Source organism: Pongo abelii, chromosome 2, assembly GCF_028885655.2.
Source record: "Pongo abelii isolate AG06213 chromosome 2, NHGRI_mPonAbe1-v2.0_pri, whole genome shotgun sequence".
Taxonomy (NCBI): domain Eukaryota; kingdom Metazoa; phylum Chordata; class Mammalia; order Primates; family Hominidae; genus Pongo; species Pongo abelii.
This window is the reverse complement of record NC_085928.1, coordinates 76,117,098-76,138,279: the sequence shown is the minus strand read 5'-3', so window position 1 is coordinate 76,138,279 and position 21,182 is coordinate 76,117,098. Positions and strand designations below refer to the sequence as shown.

Below are 21,182 nucleotides of genomic sequence, written 5' to 3'. Positions count from 1 at the left end.
GTCCTCTGTCATTTGCTGTGATGCTCTTTACCTCTTTAGACTGAAAATCACAGCCACTCTTCTGGTTACATAGAACAACTTACTGTGATAAAAAAAAAAAAAAAAAAAAAAGATGAACTTTATCTTCTAGGCTTTGAAAACGGTAAATGCAGTCTTTTGTGTGTGCCTTCAAGACACTTGAAAGTCACTTTGTGGCTACCACACAGAGATAGAACAAACTTAGGGATGCCTCTCCCCCTGTTTCATCTCAGAACGCCTCTCTCAGGACTCTTTGTCTCACCCAGGCACCTCAAGGTTTTGGTGAAATAAAGCAACTCTTTTTTCTCAAAAACATTGTTAACCCTGGTCCAAAGGTTTAAAAGCTAGGATATCTGGGTTTTTTTAATACCTTGATAGCTAAACTTTCTAAAATTTCTCCCTTCATCTTTGTGAGCCCAAATAGCTCATGCACAAAAGCCTGTGGATTTCCTTCGATGAGAACCGAAATACTATTCCCTTTATGCTAATGTTAATTTTCAGGCAGTGAGCTTGGTTAACTATGAGAAAATAAAAACTTTAGATGAAATGCATTATTTATAGTGAATGCAAAGCATCATTATTAATTCTTGTTACAAAATACACAGAAAAAATATCTTTTTGTTATTTAAATATGGCATGGCTACATTGAGAAATAGTACAGATGTTAATCCACTGCCTGTCAGCTGCATCCTGAGTAATCATTATTACGTTTTATTCTTATTTGGAATTACTAGTAATAGACTCTATATTTCTGTATGAAATTCAAATCAGGGAACACCAATGAATTCAGATGATTGATATTATATATACACACACATAATTTTGGAATTGGGGACAACAATGGAAATACTTCTCTCTTAGAGAAAATCCACCAAACTTGCTGCTTTATTAGTGATCTTGACGAATAACGTTTTTCATTTACCTAGATGTGCCAAAAATCACTTAATTCTTTACCATTGAAATGAAATGAGCTAACATTTGACCAGTACCTAAATTTGTTTTGAAAATATCTGTGTAATTGTTAAAAATATGAAATTGAAATGTAAATATCTGGATTTTGAAATATCCAACTTTAAACACAAATTTTTTTTTTAAGTGCATGTTTGTGTGTTTTTTCTTTCTTTTTTTTTTTTTTTTTTTTGAGACAGAGTCTCACAGTGTCACCTGGGCTGGAGTGCAGTGGTGTGATCTCGGTTCACTGGAACCTCTGCCTCCCAGGTTCAAGAGATTCTCCTGCCTCAGCCTCCCGAGTGGCTGGGATTACAGGCACATGCCACCATGCCCGGCTAATTTTTTTGTATTTTTAGTAGTGATGGGGTTTCACTATGTTGGCCAGGGTGGTCTCCAATGCCTGACCTCATTATCCACCCACCTCGGCCTCCCAAAGTGCTGGGATTACAGGTGTGAGCCACCGCACCTGGCCACGTCTGTGTACTTTTATTCCATGATTTTATTTTGTGTGCTTTCATAAATCTTCTCTTTTTTGGTTGTTTTAACTTCTTATTGATGTGGTATTTTGTAAATGGAATAAGGAGAGACAGTGGTAGTGGTGATATAATTCATGACATCTTTGAATGCAAATTAAATGTGTAGGTACATGTGTGTTTATGGGAAAATATTCCTGGCTGTTTTCCCTTTCTTTGTTTTTGTGTTGTTTTGTTTTGTTTTGAGATAGCGTCTTGGTCTGTTATCCAAGCTGGAGTATGCTGGCAATGATCATGACTCACTGCAGCCTTGATCCCCTGAGATCAAGCCATCCTCCCACCTCAGCTTCCTGAGTAGCTGTGACTACAGGCGCATGCCACCAAGCCCAGCTAATTTTTTAATTTTTGGTAGAGATAGGGTCTCCCTGTGTTGCTCAGGTTTGTCTTGAACCCCAGGGCTCAAGCAATCCTCTACGCCTCAGCCTCCCAGAGTGCTGGGATTACAGGCTTGAGCCACGATGCCCAGCCTGTTATCCCGTTTTTAACTGATAAAGAATCGCTGGCCTAGTCTAATCTTATTGATTTATAGATGAAACACTTGAGGCAGGTAGAGACTAGGTGATTTTCCTGAGGTCCTGGAGTTAGTATTTGACCCAAGGCATTGAAACTCAGTCCATGGTCTTTCTGAATCCTCACCCATCTCTTTCTCACAACAAGATCATGGGCCATCCTCAGTCCCCAATAATAAGATGGAATTCTGTTTGGTCATTTTGTCTTCTTAACTTTTCTTCTATTTCACCCTTAGCACGAAGTGCTTTTTTTTTTTTTTTTTTTTCTCTGAGTTAAATGTTAAATGGCTTAGAAATTACCTTGCCAGGCTTCACCTAGATCCCCAAACCAACTTTATTCTTTTTTCTCAATACTGATGCACCTGAATGAATTCAGTCTCATCCTATCACCTATCAACAAAAGGCTGGTTATGAAGTTTTTCAAGGATAGCAGGTGCAATTCTTGCCCTTCAAAATAATCACATATAAGGGGACTGCCAGCTGCAGGGTGATATTTAATGTAACTTTACATCATAGCTTCTGGTGATTCTATCTTAAAACTCATCAGGCAGTGCCTAAGTAAGCTAATTGAATACATTAAAAATTGAAAAAAAATACTTCAAAGTAAAACAGATTCTTATTGATCACCGTGTATTATATATACCACTGTACTTCGTCCTACAAGAGATATAAAAATAGGTAAGATACAGTCATGCTTTCAAAGAGCTTATAATCCAAACAAGGGAAAATAAAGTGTACTCTATGTTAAATGCACTTAGTAGAAAAAGATAAGTGTCTTGGGAAATATAGTTTTAAAATTATATTAAAGAAAAAGGTTGAGGGTCTAGCAGAGTCTTCCAGGAAAAAGAATTTGAACTTGATTTTGAAAAATGAAAATCACTTTCATGGGCATAAGCGGTGAGATGCATTTTGAACAATATTTATTGTGTGCATAGTCTACACTGCCACTTAAGGTATGGTTTGTGGATCATTCCAGTCTTTGAACTTTGTTACTGCTCTGTGACAAAATAGGTCTCATGCATCCAGTTTCTCTTATTGAGAGAAAGCACTTAGAAATGCACAGCTGTTTTAACGTCGCTTCACCATCCAAGCACATAATCAGTGGACTCAAATCATTGCACCTGTTATAGACCAGTTTGGGTGTTACTGAATCATGTGTGGTACCAGCTATGTGACATTTACACAAGGTAGACCATATATGGCTTCATAAGACATTGGGAAAACAAAGAACCTAGTCCTTCACTGCAGATAATATGAGAATAAAGACTGTAGGTTGTTCTTTATTTGCCTACATAGTCATTTTGAGAAAGTGTTGTGTATATTAGCAATACGGAGCTGTTACTCATTATTGACTTATTTACAGTATCGTCCTTGCTTCTTTCTAATTTTATCATCTCATTACAGCACAGAAAAAAATGTTAGCTTTATGACACTAGACAGCAGTCCACAATGACAGTAGCACAAAAGGGATACGGGAAGCACAAAGTAAAGCGGTAGGCTAAAGACAAGCAGAACAATACATAGAGGAGAGAAAGGGAGATGTCAAGCAGCCTGCGCCTGGAAGTTGTTAGTAAAATTAGGACCAATGTGAAATAAGGGAGCTTATATTTTCACTTCGTCATAATCCACAGAAGATTAACCTTCAATGGGAAATTTTCTTCCAGAAGCTGAAACACAGCCTGTTGTGCCTTACTATTTTTTGTTAATTTCTTTCTATTATTTTCCTTATGTTGTTGTTTCCTGTTGTTGTTCCTATTTGGAAGGGATTCTTCATTTTGGACATTTTCTCTTCTCATTTCAGATGATTCCACACTGCATGGCCCGATTTTTATTCAAGAACCAAGTCCTGTAATGTTCCCTTTGGATTCTGAGGAGAAAAAAGTGAAGCTCAATTGTGAAGTTAAAGGAAATCCAAAACCTCATATCAGGTTTGTTGATTTAAAAGCATGTGTTTACATGCATATAGTTTCTGTTATTAAAATCAACAAATACACAATGCTGGTTACATAAAGAGCTTTTATTTATTTATTTATTTATTTTATTTTATGTATTTTTTTTTTGAGACCGAGTTTTGCTCTTGTTGCCCAGGTTGGAGTGTAATGGTGCAATCTCAGCTCACCGCAACCTCCGCCTCCCAGGTTCAAGCAATTCTCCTGCCTCAGCCTCTGGAGTAGCTGGGATTATAGGCATGCCACCACCACGCCCGGCTAATTTTGTAGTTTTAGTAAAGACAGGGTTTCTCTATGTTGGTCAGGCTGGTCTTGAATTCCCAACCTCAGGTGATCCACCTGCCTTAGCCTCCCAAAGTGCTGAGATTACAGGCGTGAGCCACCGTACCTGGCCCAAGAGCTTTTATTTATTTGTTTATTTATTTATTTATTTAGAGACGGAGTCTCACTCTGTCAGGAGTGCAGTGTGCCACCACTGCTCACTGCAACCTCCGCCTCCTGGGTTCAAGTGATTCTCCTGCCTCAGCCTCCTGAGTAGCTGGGATTGCAGATGTGCGCCACCATGCCCAGCTAATTTTTGTATTTTTAGCAGAGACAGGATTTCGTCATGTTGACCAGGCTGGCCTCGAATTCCTGACCTCAAGAGATCTGCTAGCCTTGGCCTCCCAAAGTGCTGGGATTACAAGCATGAGCCACCGCACCCGGCCATATTTTTATTTTTCGAGATAGGGTCTCGCTCTGGCACCCAGGCTGAAGTGCACTGGCTCAATCTCGGCTCACTGCAACCTCCCCCTCCCGGGTTAAAGGGACTCTCGCACCTCAGCCTCCTGAGTAGCTGGGATTATAGGTTTGCACCACCACGCCAAGCTAATTTTGGTATTTTCAGTAGAGATGGGGTTTCACCATGTTGGCCAAACTGGTCTCGAATTCCTGACCTCAAGTGATCTGCCCGCCTCGGCCTCCCAAATTGCCGGGATTACAGGCATGAGCCACCATGCCCAGCCCGTAAAGAGCTTTTAGACAGGCATCATAGATATCCTGAAAGTCTAAGGAGCTGATTGTTTCCTGAAAAGCTAAATATCCAACCTCTGTTTTTCGTAGTGCTGGGAATTAAATATCCTGATTGACTTTCTCTTTGAAAACATTAACAATTCCTAACCACATATATTTAACTAAAAAAACACATTTTAAACTATATCAGTAAACTGGCAGGAAAGTAAGAAATGTCAGAAGTCTACAAGTAAGTAGGTTTGGAACCCAAAGAAATAAGCTGAACAATAAAGGCAGTTTTCATGTTAATAAACTACAAGTATGAATTGAGCTTTGGTTTTCATGGCTTCAGAGAACAGAGGTCACAAGACAAAGCCTAGACAACCCACAGGAGAATCCAACGTGAGAACATCTCCCAGAATACACCTGGGATACAAGGGCTATATGTTTAGAGTAAATGTGAACAAGAAATAAGCTTGACTTCCAAAGAGACTGTAAAGCACAGGTAATTGTGTATTTCAAACATTAAACCTTAGTGGTTCTAGTAGCGGATGAAATACAATAAGAATTTGTAAACTGCAAGATAGGTCTGAAGAAATCCTCCAGAGGCAGCAGAAAGAGACAAACGGAAGCAAAATACTTTAGAAAGAAAGAGAGAAAAAATATCTAATCACGATTCCAGAAGAAACCAACGAGAACCAAGACACAACATACCAGAATCTCTGGGATGCATTCAAAGCAGTGTGTAGAGGGAAATTTATAGCACTAAATGCCCACAAGAGAAAGCAGGAAAGATCCAAAATTGACACCCTAACATCACAATTAAAAGAACTAGAAAAGCAAGAGCAAACACATTCAAAAGCTAGCAGAAGGCAAGAAATAACTAAAATCAGAGCAGAACTGAAGAAAATAGAGACACAAAAAACCCTTCAAAAAATAAATGAATCCAGGAGCTGGTTTTTTGAAAGGATCAACAAAATTGATAGACCGCTAGCAAGATTAATAAAGAAAAAAATAGAGAAGAATCAAATAGATGCAATAAAAAATGATAAAGGGGATATCACCACCAATCCCACAGAAATACAAACTACCATCAGAGAATATTACAAACACCTCTATGCAAATAAACTAGAAAATCTAGAAGAAATGGATAAATTCCTCAACACATACATCCTCCCAAGGCTAAACCAAGAAGAAGTTGAATCTCTGAATAGACCAATGACAGGAGCTGAAATTGTGGCAATAATCAATAGCTTACCAACCAAAAAAAGTCCAGGACCAGATGGGTTCACAGCCGAATTCTACCAGAGGTACAAGGAGGAGCTGGTACCATTCCTTCTGAAACTATTCCAATCAATAGAAAAAGAGGGAATCCTCCCTAACTCATTTTATGAGGCCAGCATCATCCTGATACCAAAGCCTGGCAGAGACACAACAAAAAAAAAGAGAATTTTAGACCAATATCCTTGATGAACATTGATGCAAAAATCCTCAATAAAATACTGGCAAACAGAATCCAGCAGCACATCAAAAAGCTTATCCACCATAATCAAGTGGGCTTCATCCCTGGGATGCAAGGCTGGTTCAATATACGCAAATCAATAAATGTAATCCAGCATATAAACAGAACCAAAGACAAAAACCACATGATTATCTCAATAGATGCAGAAAAGGCCTTTGACAAAATTCAACAACCCTTCATGCTAAAAACTCTCAATAAATTAGGAATTGATGGGACGTATCTCAAAATAATAAGAGCTATTTATGACAAACCCACAGCCAATATCATACTGAATGGGCAAAAACTGGAAGCATTCCCTTTGAAAACTGGCACAAGACAGGGATGCCCTCTCTCACCACTTCTATTCAACATAGTGTTGGAAGTTCTGGCCAGGGCAATTAGGCAGGAGAAGGAAATCAAGGGTATTCAATTAGGAAAAGAGGAAGTCAGATTGTCCCTGTTTGCAGATGACATGATAGTATATCTAGAAAACCCCATTGTCTCAGCCCAAAATCTCCTTAAGCTGATAAGCAACTTCAGCAAAGTCTCAGGATACAAAATCAATGTGCAAAAATCACAAGCATTCTTATACATCAATAACAGACAAACAGAGAGCCAAATCATGAGTGAACTCCCATTCACAATTGCTTCAAAGAGAATAAAATACCTAGGAATCCAACTTACAAGGGATGTGAAAGACCTCTTCAAGGAGAACTACAAACCACTGCTCAAGGAAATAAAAGAGGATACAAACAAATGGAAGAACATTCCATGCTCATGGGTAGGAAGAATCAATATCATGAAAATGGCCATCCTTCCCAAGGTAATTTACAGATTCAATGCCATCCCCATCAAGCTACCAATGACTTTCTTCACAGAATTGGAAAAAACTACTTTAAATTTCATATGGAACCAAAAAAGAGCCTGCATCGCCAAGTCAATCCTAAGCCAAAAGAACAAAGCTGGAGGCATCACACTACCTGACTTCAAACTATACTACAAGGCTACAGTAACCAAAACAGCATGGTACTGGTACCAAAACAGAGATATAGATCAATGGAACAGAACAGAGCCGTCAGAAATAATGCCACATATCTACAAGTATCTGATCTTTGACAAACCTGACAAAAACAAGAAATGGGGAAAGGATTCCCTATTTAATAAATGGTGCTGGGAAAACTGGCTAGCCATATGTAGAAAGCTGAAACTGGATCCCTTCCTTACACCTTATACAAAAATCAATTCAAGATGGATTAAAGACTTACATGTTAGACCTAAAACCATAAAAACCCTAGAAGAATACCTAGGCATTACCATTCAGGACATAGGCATGGGCAAGGACTTCATGTGTAAAACACCAAAAGCAATGGCAACAAAAGCCAAAATTGACAAATGGGATCTAATTAAACTAAAGAGCTTCTGCACAGCAAAGGAAACTACCATCAGAGTGAACAGGCAACCTACAAAATGGGAGAAAATTTTCGCAACCTACTCATCTGACAAAGGGCTAATATCCAGAATCTACAATGAACTCCAACAAATTTACAAGAAAAAAACAAACAACCCCATCAAAAAGTGGGTGAAGGACATGAACAGACACTTCTCAAAAGAAGACATTTATGCAGCCAAAAAACACATGAAAAAATGCTCACCATCACTGGCCATCAGAGAAATGCAAATCAAAACCACAATGAGATACCATCTCACACCAGTTAGAATGGCAATCATTAAAAAGTCAGGAAACAACAGGTGCTGGAGAGGATGTGGAGAAATAGGAACACTTTTACACTGTTGGTGGGACTGTAAACTAGTTCAACCCTTGTGGAAGTCAGTGTGGCGATTCCTCAGGGATCTAGAACTAGAAATTCCATTAGACCCAGCCATCCCATTACTGGGTATATACCCAAAGGACTATAAATCATGCTGCTATAAAGACACATACACACGTATGTTTATTGCGGCATTATTCACAATAGCAAAGACTTGGAACCAACCCAAATGTCCAACAATGATAGACTGGATTAAGAAAATGTGGCACATATACACCATGGAATACTATGCAGCCATAAAAAATGATGAGTTCATGTCCTTTGTAGGGACATGGATGAAATTGGAAATCATCATTCTCAGTAAATTATCGCAAGAACAAAAAACCAAACACCGCATATTCTCACTCATAGGTGGGAATTGAACAATGAGAACACATGGACACAGGAAGGGGAACATCACACTTCGGGGACTGTTGTGGGGTGGGGGGAGGGGGGAGGGATAGTATTGGGAGATATACCTAATGCTAGATGACGAGTTGGTGGGTGCAGCGCACCAGCATGGCACATGTATACATATGTAACTTACCTGCACATTGCGCACATGTACCATAAAACCTAAAGTATAATAATAATAATAAAAGAAAAAAAAAAAGAAATACAACAAGAATTTGTAAACTGCAAGATAGGTCTGAAGAAATCCTCTGGAGGCAGCAGAAAGAGACAAACGGAAGCAAAATACTTTAGAAAGAAAGAGAGAAAAAATATCTAATCACGATTCCAGAAGAAACAACATGAAAGACTGAGGCAGTAGCAATATTTAAAGAGAAGGCTAAGAATTTTCCAAACTAATTAAAACTTTCAAGCTGTAGATATAGGAAGCCCAATGCACTTCAAGCAGTACAAATAAAAATGAAGCCACATCTAAAATAGTGAAGTGGTAGAACACCAAGTCAAACAGATTATCATAAAAGTAACCAAAGTTATAATACAGATAACATTCAAAGAGATCACAAACTGGTAGCTGACTTATCAATAGCAACAAAAAATCAGGAGACAGAAGATAAAATCTTCTGTATAGTGAGAGAAACTGTCAAATGTATGGATAGCCTAAATACTTTTTTTAAAGGAAAACAAAATAACTATATTTTTAGGCAGACAGCAACCAAAATCTGACTCCAGCAGACCCTCACTAAAGGAAATTCTAAAAGACATACTTGAGGCAGAATAAAAATGATTCCAGATAGATGAGCTGAGCTACAAGAATAAATAAGTAAAGCAAATGGTAAATGTTAGTAATTCCACAAAAAAATTTATTTCACAGAACAATAAAAATAATAAAAAGAATACTGTCTTGTGAAGATAAAAAGAAGAAAAGTTAAAATTCATGACAACATTAGAAACAAATTTTTAAAAGATGTACTAGACAATGGATTGTCTATATGGTTAAAGAAATAAAATTAGAACCCTACTGCACAGCATACACAAAAATCAATTCCAAATGTATAGAAGACCTAAATGGGAAATTTGCAATACTTTTAAAAGCAAATAGGTATACATATTTATGACTTTGGGGAAGGAAGAGATTTTCTAAATATGACAGAAAAAATATAGCTTAGAAAATATTTAACTGTATTAATATTGAAAACTTATGTCCAATAGAATATACTGAAATAAAATTACAAGCTGTAAACTTGAAGAAGATTTTTAAGTATATTTGTTATGGGTAAGGGATTCATATCCAGACTATTTAAAGAATTTCCACAAACAGAATGTAAAAAACAACCCAGTGGAAACATTAGCTAAACACTTGAACAAGTATTTCTAAGAAAATGAAAACCAAAAATTCAGTAAACATAAAAAGATTGTCAATATCATTAGTGAACAGAAATATATCATTAAAACTACAACGACATACTGTTTCAAAACTACCAGACTGACAAATTTAGAAAACTGACAATCTGTTGGTGAAGATGTAGAGCAAAGAGAACCCTTGATTGAACACTGCTGGTAGCAATTTAAATTGGTAAAAGCCATTGAAAAAAAAAAAAAAACACTCCCTAGTAAAGCTAAAGGTGCACGTACTCTATGATCCAGTATATATAATTATGTTCATAGTATATTCACAAATACACATAACCTGGTATGTTCATACAAGGTAACCTCATACAGTAGTAAAAATGAATGAATGACAGCTGCAACAATTGTGTAGCTCTCAAGAACATAATTTTGAGTAAACCAGTTCACAGCCAAATACATAGTATGTAATTTCATATTCACAAAATTTGAAAGTGGTTGAGACGGAGTGGTTGTTCAAGGTATAGAGGAAGTAACAGAGGAAGCAAAACTTTACCTCTCCTCTCTTAGGATTTTTCAGCTAAGCCTGAGAATTAAATTAACCTAAAGCAGATCAAAAGGAGAAAAACATATTGATTTAACACAAGTTTTACATGGCAAGGAAGCCTTCATAAGAAAATGAAAACCCAGAGACGCAGTTATCGTTGCACATTTATTTACTGAATTGGACAAAGCGTAGTAAATTGCGAAAAAGTAACTAAGTTATGTGGGGAGCTAGAAGAAAATATTTTAACAAGGTCTGGACAGAGTTTTCTCTGTCTCAACTTCCTGTCCTTGATGGAAAGAACATTACTTTCCTTCTAATACAGAAAGGACATCTTTGGCATGGGGATTTCATCCCTTGCTTTTTAGAAAAAGGATGAAGGTGAAAGTGGTCGTCTTGTACCTGCTGTTTTCCAAGTACCTTTTTTTTTTTTTCCAAGTACCTTTAACTCAAAATAGTCAATATAGGCAGGGCACAGCAGCTCACGCCTGTAATCCCAACACTTTGGGAGGCTGAGGCAGGAGGATGGCTTGAGGCCAGGAGTTTGAGACCAACCTGGGCAACATAGCAAGACCCCCATCTCTACAAAAATAATTTAAAAATTAGTTGGCCATGGGGGTGCACACCTGTAGTCCCAGCTACTCAGGAGGCTGAGGTGGGAAGATCGCTTGAGTCTAGGAGTTCTAGGCTGCAGTGAGCTATGATTGCACCACTACATTCCATCATTGGTGACAGAGCAAGAACCAGTCTCTAAATAAATAAATAAATAAAAGTCAATATGCCAGAGCAGCGTATTTTTGGGTGGCATGCTCTGAACTCCTTCAAAGGATAGCATACATGATAAAATTATATATAAAGAATATCACAGGAATGAAAAAGTCAAAATTAAAGATTATAATTAACCATTAAGAAGGAGTGGTATAATCAAAGTAGATACAGCAGACTTCTACAGTGATAATATTACTTTTAAACACAGATCTTCATTGGTTTATGATTTTTATAACTTACATACATCTTATAAATATTATGCCTCTATTTAAATTTGACAATTAAAAACTTTAGTCTAACAACTAATATCTAATGTTATGTAAAAAACAAAGAAATATATATGTCATAGTTTAGGAGAGATTGGAGTCATCAGGTAGGGTTCTCAGAAGAAATGGGATATGAACTGAGATAAGTAATTTTCAAATAGGCAGAGGGTAAAGGACATTCTATTCAAGTTAAAGGACGGCAGTATTAGTATAGTGGATATTATTTTAGAATTTACTTTACGTGCTCATTTATCCATTTGTTCATTTATCAAACATATTCATTATTCATCCTTCGAACCTCACCAGTGTTTTTCAAACTGAATTCCAGGGCACATGGAATTGGCTTAAAGATCACCAGAGAAAGAAAATAACAGAATTTTCATCCAAGATTCAGCCTTTGCAGCTCTACTTTGAACTAGCCCATATATTAGGATTCTGAAAAATATGTCATATAGACAAAGTATTTAAACCATTCTATTAAGCAGCTGCAATGCACCAGGCAGCATGCTAGATCTGAGTATTCAAAGATTAATCAACTCTACAACATGTTTACTAGTACTGTTAATTTGAGGACTGCCTAGATGTGGACGTAGTTGGAGTAGAATGATGTAACTACAAGTAAAGGATGACCAAGTTCTAGGTATTCTGGAGGAAAGAAAGTGTAATTCAGGATGGCGAAGGTAGATGTCACTGAAGGCTTCACAGAAAAAGAGATACTTTAATATATTTGGAGGGTGAATTGTTCTTTCATCACATGGATAAGGAAAAGAAGTGCATTCCAGAAAGTAAGAAAACAACAACTCTCTAATGGACCATATAATTAGGGTGAACATGTAATTTATCATCTAAGGTCACTTTTTAAAGCAGAAGGCCGCTGTTCATAATTATTCTAGGACAGCAGGTGTAAACCGAGCACTTGTCTTGGGCAAGCCAGAATGAATAGTTATTCTCCCTAGAATATATTAAACCCAAGGCTAAATCAAAGATTTTTAAATACTTTATGTAGTAAACAATGCAGGAAGCAAAGGCTCTTAGATACATAAATGATGAGTTAACTGGTCCTTGTTTTCCTTACATAGCCAAGTGTAAATTCAGATGTTAGCCATAAATGAAAACAAATTTTGTAGCAGAATTTGGCAAGTTGCTGCTTTGTTTTTCCCCAAACTGTGTGACCTTTAATTAACATTGCTTTTGTAACATTGTGTTTCTAGATATAGGAATTTGCCTTGTTATTTAAAACAAGCAGTGAAACAGAAACCTATTATGTTTTTAGATTGCCAGGAAACACTGAGAACAAAACTTTTTAATCAAATACACTAGCAATTTATTGCAGTGTACTTCCTGCCTTTATACCTTTGGCAGTTTCTCTGTAACATAATAGCAGACTGGTACCCGGGAGCTAAAAAATTCCTCTTGTTGAAAGAAAGAGCAAGAGAAAGAATGGAGAGATCAGGTATTTTCAGACACCTTTCTGCCTGAACTTTTTCAGTCTTCAGGCTGACTTTGAGGGGGAAGAACAAGTAGGAGAAATTCCAAAGTGAGTCTCCATGGGGATCTTCAGCACTAGGTTCTCCCCTCAGACACCGCAACTGACCTCTCTTCTTTGTGTTTATTCCCACAACTGAGCTTTCTCTTTTCATTGTTTCCTGCCCCTCAATTTTGAAAGGATTGACCCAGACCCAGAAAAATTTAAGAAGTTTTAACTTGTGCCAACTTCCCTTGTATTAAACTTCCCTAAGGACGTATGACATTACTTAATGCACTCAGCATCCCTTTCCAGATAGAAGAAATGTTCACTCACTTGGTCGGAGTACTTTTGCTGAGGTTTGTATTCAATTGAGTTTGCAGAAAACAAATTCCAAGTCATGAATGCCCTGACCTTCCCTTAGTGCCAAGTTGAAACCATCAACAAAGAAAGAGGATTTTGCTACAGGAAATCCTGTAGATACCCTCCCAGCAAAGCCACAACATTTTACCCTCCAGAGTGTCACAGCATCGGTGTTTGGTTGTGCACAACCCCACTCTCTGGAGAGAGTGGAGTTGTGGTTCCTCAAATGATTCAGAAATCAGCTTATGAGACTCACAAATTTCTCTTGTCCCTTGGGAAAATTTCTATTGGCTCCAAATGAGCATTGCCTCTATATTAGCAGTACTTAAAAGATTCCTCAAACATTGAAAGTAAATTGTGAAATTTTCAAGCGTGTTTCAGTATACAATGAGATAAGAAATTCAGTGCAATCCACATTCAATTGGAATGAACAGTGACTGCATTGCAATAAAACTTGGTATAGTGCTTTGTAATAGAGACTCAACTGCATTTCAGAGAAAGCACTTTATTTTCTAAATAATCCCTTTTCCTTTGCTATTTGTATGTAAAAGCAGGCGATAAAGTAGACTAATGGACTTTCTGCACAGCATTTTAGTTGAGATGACTAGTGTAGACAAACCTACAGAGGAGCTCTCATTATGCCCACAACCACTTTTCTAAAAAGACTCACATAGTCCCACTCCTGAATTCCACACTCTGCTTGCAGCTCACATTATATTGCAATTTCCTTTTTGAGTTCTTATATTTGTCATATTAAATTGCTCTACTATCATTTGAAGTAAGAGTTATGGTCAAGACGTGATCAGCTGACTCAAAAAAAATGTCTAGGGCAGACAGTCAGTTCTAGAGATTAATGTGCACATAGAGCTGCTAGAATATAACCTGGCTGTTCTGTCTTTATTATACTTTCTTGTCTGTGTCAGAGCACAGAGAATTACTGTGGAGACTAAAAACATTGTCACTTTCTAATCCCAGTCTTCTTATATACAAACACATAAAGAGGTACCTCATTTTTCTATTTCATGCTCCTGGTCTACCTTTCTTACCTCTCTTGTTTCTAAATTGTTACATTTCAAAGACATGAATAAACATATGTTGCTATGTGGTAGTGTGCTGGAATGCTTCATAAATTGTGGATGTTCAAAGCTAAAATATCCAGCAAAGAAGTGAAATATTTAGTCAATTAAATTCAACAAGCATTTATGGAGCACAATGAGAGTGTTAGATTTTAGATGGCTAAAGTGAGAATACAAAAGTGATTTACGTAAATTATCTACAGTAAAAGCAGCATTCCTACATAAAGGAGCATGGACAATTCTGTAGGAGATTGGAGAAAGCTTTGGTTAATTTTTGTTGTTTTTGTTTTGAGATGAGGTCTCGCTCTGTTGCCCAAGCTGGAGTGCAGTTGCAGTGGTGTGACCTTGGCTCACTGCAGCCTCAATCTCCCAGGCTCAAGTGGTCCTCCCACCTCAGCCTCCCAAGTAGCTGGGACTGCAAGCATGCATGCACCACCACACCTGGCTAAATTTTGGATTTTCTGTGGAGACAGGGTTGTGCCATGTTGCCCAAGCTATTCTCAAATTCCTGGGCTCAAGAGACCTGCCCGCTTCAGCCTCCCAAAGTGCTGAGATTACAGGCGTGAGCCACCACGCTTAGTCATCTTTGGTTAATTTTGACTAGAAATACTAAGGAAGACTTCATTGAAAGGGGTATCATTGAAAAACGGCTTTGAAGTGGGACAGAGGTCTTGACCAAAAGAAGGGATTACCCTTCTGTATATTTGCTTTTGTTGATACCGGACATCCAAAATCTTGACTAACTCACCTATATTTTTTTCATGAAACTCCTTTTACATTATGTACAGACAACCGTAGTACCCAAGAATGTTATAAGATGATACACAATGAATGTGCATGTGCACACACACAAATATTTAAATGGTGATTTTTACTGTTTAAAGGAGATAAGATTAATGGCTCTCATTCCTTACTCTCATTATGGATTTGGATCAGTTTTCTTTGTGCTGCTGTATTTCTTAATTTTTAACATTCTGGTGTGAATGCTACTGTGATAATCTTGGTAATTCACAAACTCCTACTATACTATTTTCATTAGTTAATATTCTGTGTAAGATTTGTGGGGGTACACAAATAAGATAGTCACTGAGTTGTATTAGTGCAAAAGTTCTTAAGGATTTAAATGACTACTGAAAGGAGATTTGGTCAAGATAAGCTCTCACTCTTTGGAATGGTATTGGTTGTAAAATGAAATAAAAACAAAAACATAGGTCTTATTACCAAAACTTTGCTGTTAAAATATGTGAGTCCCACTAAACCTGCTTTACTGGGCTAAATACTCTAGTCACATACATAGGTGATCTGGGTAAATAAACAGAAGGACAAAAAAAACACCTGTCTTTGCCCTGATAACCTAATAGCCTAATCTGCAGTTTGCTGGGATGGTTGATTGATGTTTGTGTGCCAGTGGTGAAGGAGCTCTTCAAAGTGATCCATGGTTAAAGCAGGTTTGGTCCCCATGGCAGCTCAAGATCAATAGAGTTCCTCTGCTTTGCAGCCAGCCATTGCAGTCATATTAAGGACCAAATCAAAGCAACTCGGCTGCAATTTCATCAGATACTCAGCAATCTACCTGGAAATAGTATATGCTGTCATCTTATAGACCTATTTAAAGAATGATTGCAAACTAGAAGGACTTTTACTGAGGAGCCCCATTTGAAGAAAGCTGCACAGGTGCTATGAGAAATCTGTGGCCCGCCTTCAAAACGGTGAAGTGTTTGTAGCATCATAAGTAGTCAGAAAAACAGTTATTAAAATTTTAATATCATTGTTTACTTTAAAAGACATGCTCTTTCCATAAGCACTTAAGATGTCTCCATTGCTGGGTAGAGCATTTCTGACTTCTTAATCATGCTTTTTAAAAAAGTCACAAATAATTTTTGTGCTATTTATAGTTTTTATATATTTTAGACAATTCAGAAATATTGATTAATTGACAAGACTTTATCTACTGGCATTTTTATACTATAGGTGGAAGTTAAATGGAACAGATGTTGACACTGGTATGGATTTCCGCTACAGTGTTGTTGAAGGCAGCTTGTTGATCAATAACCCCAATAAAACCCAAGATGCTGGAACGTACCAGTGCACAGCAACAAACTCGTTTGGAACAATTGTTAGCAGAGAAGCAAAGCTTCAGTTTGCTTGTAAGTAGCAATTATACAATGCTGCAAATGTTACTTTGAGTTTATTTACCATTATACCAATAAGCTTTTATAGCAGTTTCATTTTGGAGACTAGATTTTAATTGGTTACATGATCATCTTTACTCTTTTTCACATTTTGGAAATAATTTTGTTTGTAGGATAAACTGTAAATCTAAGTGAGAAGATGTATTCTTCTACTTTGATAAGGATTGTGATAGTTTGATTGTATGATAATTTGATTATATGATACTTTCTTTATATACAAATAAATTCACACACTGAGATTGACACACGTATAAATTTATGTAAACAACAAATTTTACACACACACCCACCCACCCACACACATTTTAAATAGAATGTGTATAAGCAAGCAATTGAACTGCCAGTAATTTAGTAGTCAATAAGAGAAGTGCTTTAACCATAAAGGTCAGAGTTGGAAAAAAACTCGGTAGTCAATTAATCCTATAATTCTCTAATTGTTTCTTATTTCACAGAGCAGAAAAAATTTAAAGCAACTGTAATAATGACAAAGAAATGGAGACAAAGTGTTATCCACCTTTGATATTTCCAGTTTAAAATGTTTAAAAAAACAAATAACCATATCTTAAGACCACCATTTAACAAAAGTCCATGAATATATGAAAGAAAGTAGAATTTAGAAATCACAATTTGAAAATAAAATCCATAGGCAAGAGCAGTTAGCATACATTTGAGTATAGCCATCTTTGAGGATTGATGTTCAGCTACATTTTTAAGGGTTTATGTATTTGCATATGATTATATATTTCTTTGTGTGAAATCCCAACTCATATAGCAGTGCATTTTGGCATTAGCCAAAGGTTTCATAAAGTCTGCTGGCAGTAACACTGTAGAATATTCTCATTAACAAAATCCTCTCCAGGAACTCAACATCAAATATACCTAATATCCAGTTCCTAATCTATTATTGCCATTTGGTGGCATTTTTATAAGTTGAAAAATGAATTTTCTAAGTATTATGTATATGCGAGATTCCAGGATTATTTTGTTAGTGAATGTTTCTTGACATAGTCTTCTAAATATTCTTAGGTGTTTAGAATAATAGGAGAATAATATGTGTGATTGAATGTAACAGAACCAAAGTATTTATTTCTCTTGGTTTAATACAAGTCTTATATCTTTATTTATTTTTTAGTAATGACAAATCTTGCTGAATTAATTTTTGGAAATATCCATAGAATCATGTACTCTTAGAGTACGGGAAAATCTCAGTATTTAATAAATCTTGTAATTCTTTGAATTTTGGATGTCATAGTATAGGAAATTTTTAACACAGTAACACCAAAAAAAAAAAAATGGAGATAGAAATACTATACCTGGGCCAGCGCGGTGGCTCACGCCTGTAATCCCAGCACTTTGGGAGGCCGAGGCAGGCGGATCACGAGGTCAGGAGATCGAGACCATCCTGGCTAAGACAGTGAAACCCTGTCTCTACTAAAAATACAAAAAATTAGCCGGGCGTGGTGGCACGTGCCTGTAGTCCTAGCTACTCCAGAGGCTGAGGCAGGAGAATGGCGTGAACCCAGGGGGTGGAGCTTGCAGTGAGCCGATTTCACCCCACTGGACTCCAGCCTTGGCGACAGAGCGAGATTCCGTCTCAAAAAAAAAAAAAAAAATACTATACCCAAACTTTTTTATTGACAGCTTACATTGAAAAAAACAAATTACCAGCTCTTAAGATTATCCTTTTGTAAAAGACCAGGCATTTTACTACCAAAACATCAGAAAGATAGAATCTCATATTCAAGGACAGTCATTTACATAGAATAGTTTACCCAAAAAAAAAAAAAAAACAAACAAAAAAAACAAACTCTACCACTCAGTCTGTGGTGGGTTGACCTGAGGACCTACCAGGAAATGGAATCCACTTTGCTCATTCCACTTCATGTGTTATGTAGGCTTTCCTCCCACCCTCAAAATCCTTGGCTGATCATCATTTGGTTTGAAAAATTCTAGTGACAGAAAGTTCACCAATTCATCACGAGGCACCCTGGCCCACAGTAGACTGCTCTACTTGTTCAAAAATACAAAAACAAACTTGACATCTCTTTCTTAAAATTGAGCCAAATATCTCAATTTCTATCACATTCACTCCCAATTCTTACTCTAAGATGCTGGTTACTCTTCAAATATGTGAAGATATTATCATGTCCCTTGTCCCATAATTCTTTTCATCCCAATTAATTAATCCACAGCCATCTTCTTCACAACACAGTCAATTATGTTAATTCATCTATTGTAGCCTTATGGAAATGCACAGAATTCCATATATGTGTCTTAACTTTTGCAGAGGACACTGGGAACAGTAGTATCTCATGATGTGAACTTTTTTCAGTTAATGAAGCTGACAATAATATTTATTTAATCTTCATTTTTAAGTACCAGCCCCAGATTGTAACTTTATTTTAAACATATAATCATGTAAAATCTGAGAAAGGATTTATTATAAATTTCTATTCATCCAGAGCTACCCAACCATGTTGTTTTATTAACCTAAATTCAGAATATTGTATTTACCCCTAATAAATTCATGTTCTGAGTAGTGACCCTTTGTTCCATCATATCTGAAATTGCTTTAAGTCTTTTTTTCAATCAGACATAATGATTGTTCTCCTAGTTTAGTGTCAGCAGAAAATTTGATAAGCGTGTCTCCATTCAAATAATTGATACAACATGTTGACCAGGACAGGGCAGCATGTCACTACAGAATTTCCACTAAAATGAAATTAAACCTTTAATTTAATATTATTTGGACAGTCTTGTTCAACCAGCTACAAATTTAGCCAAATATACTATAATTGAACTCCAATTTCACCCACGTGTTTTTAAAGTAGTGAGAATCTTTGCTGAAGCCTTGCTAAAATCAGCATGTATTGTTTCTACAACATCCAGTCCTACCTGCTCTCTCTGCATCTTCTTGAGTCTTTCCTTAACCATTTATCATAAAACTGCCAGGGTAATCTTTTAAAAAATGTAAATTAGATCATTCCGCTTTCCTGCTTTATGCCTTCTACTGTACTTAGAATAAATCTCAAACTCATTACCATGGTCTCATTTTAATTTCTCAAAAATGACAAACTATTTTTTGCTACAGGATCTTGATACTTTTGTTCCCTCTGCCTGATAAGTTTTTCTCATGATCTTTCACACAGCTGACTTCTTATGATCCTCACTTCTCAATTTAGGTATGACCTCCTAAGAGAAAGTTTCCATGTCACCCTGTCTAACATAACAAGCAATTTCCATCATTTCTCCTCCTCTCTGCTGACCTTCCTCCAGCCCTCTGCTTTTACATAACAGTATCTTCTATTTCACTTACCAGAATTTTTTATTTTTTTTATTTTTTGAGACTGAGTCTTGCTCTGTCACCCTAGCTGGAGTGCAGTGGTGCGACCTCAGCTCACTGCAACCTCCACCTCCTGGGTTCAAGCTCTTCTGCCTCAGCCTCCAAAGTAGCTGGGATTACAGGCTCACACTACCATGCCCAGATACGTTTTTTTGTTTTTTTGTATTTTTAGTAGAGATGGGGTTTCACCATGTTGGCCAGGCTGGTTTCGAACTCCTGATCTCAAGTGATCCACCCGCCTCAGCCTCCCAACAAGGTGAGATTACACTTCGCCCGGCTCATTTACCAGAATTTAATACAATCTAGAATGATTGTGTATTTACTTTTTTCTCATTTATTATTTCACTCCTATGGCAGAATGTATATTTTAAGAGAACTGAGACTATCTTGTCCATCCTTGTATTTCCTAGCCATTTATATGTTTGAATAAAGGAATTCCTGTGTTACGTGCCTATTCAGTAACACAACAAAGAAAATATATGTATAAAGTTAATTTGAGGATGATGTATTTTTATATACCCAAACCCACCCTTTCTATTCTTGTAATTTTCTGGAGTTTATCTTTTTGATCATTGATCCATAGTTTCTAGATGTTTTTCCCTATCTTTTGTAAATTAAAAGAAAATCAAAAGACATTGCCTATGTTCAGAATTCACTTTCAATTGGTTAGGATAAAATCCTTTTCTTCAGTGAATTAATAAAAGTGAGGCAAGACAGTGACATCTTTTGAATGTTACTAGTTTCTGTGACTCCACGTATTGTCATACTTATTGAAGGAAAAAAAAAATGTTGCTTTTTGGCCACACTTACTGCACTATACCATACAAGTGAGAATATTTCTTCCTCTTTAATCATACAATTTTATGGTTGAAAAAGACATTAAAGGTCTCCTGGCCTATATCTTTTTAAAAATGAAATTGAAGATTAGGGTAACTGAATTACTCATTGCTAATACATAGTTAATAAGTTACAGAGCCAAGGAAAGGCAGTCTTCAGCTCCCAGTTTCATGCATGCTGGCCCTACTTTGCTTTAGATTCACTCTAATTTATGAGAAAAACAACCTTCACTTTATTTACCATGTTACAATTTTCAAATCTCATTTATATACTTCCTATAATTTTATTCAGAAGATAGTCTTATAAGGTAGACA

The 21,182-nt window shown here is 36.7% G+C and overlaps 1 protein-coding gene across 5 annotated transcripts in view; it reads left to right on the top strand.

The window, feature by feature from the left end:
- The window catches only part of CNTN4 (contactin 4), a 992,918-nt gene that overhangs the window by 659,106 nt on the left and 312,630 nt on the right, over positions 1 to 21,182 (top strand). For 4 of the 5 annotated variants that reach the window (XM_054551881.2, XM_054551876.2, XM_054551877.2 and 1 more), the window contains 2 exons: positions 3,813 to 3,939; positions 16,468 to 16,643. In XM_054551881.2, the coding sequence (XP_054407856.2) occupies positions 3,813 to 3,939; positions 16,468 to 16,643 (303 nt within the window). Of the gene's footprint in view, positions 1 to 3,812; positions 3,940 to 16,467; positions 16,644 to 20,220; positions 20,288 to 21,182 lie in introns of those variants that run through there. The other variant, XM_054551882.2, reaches the window with a different exon arrangement.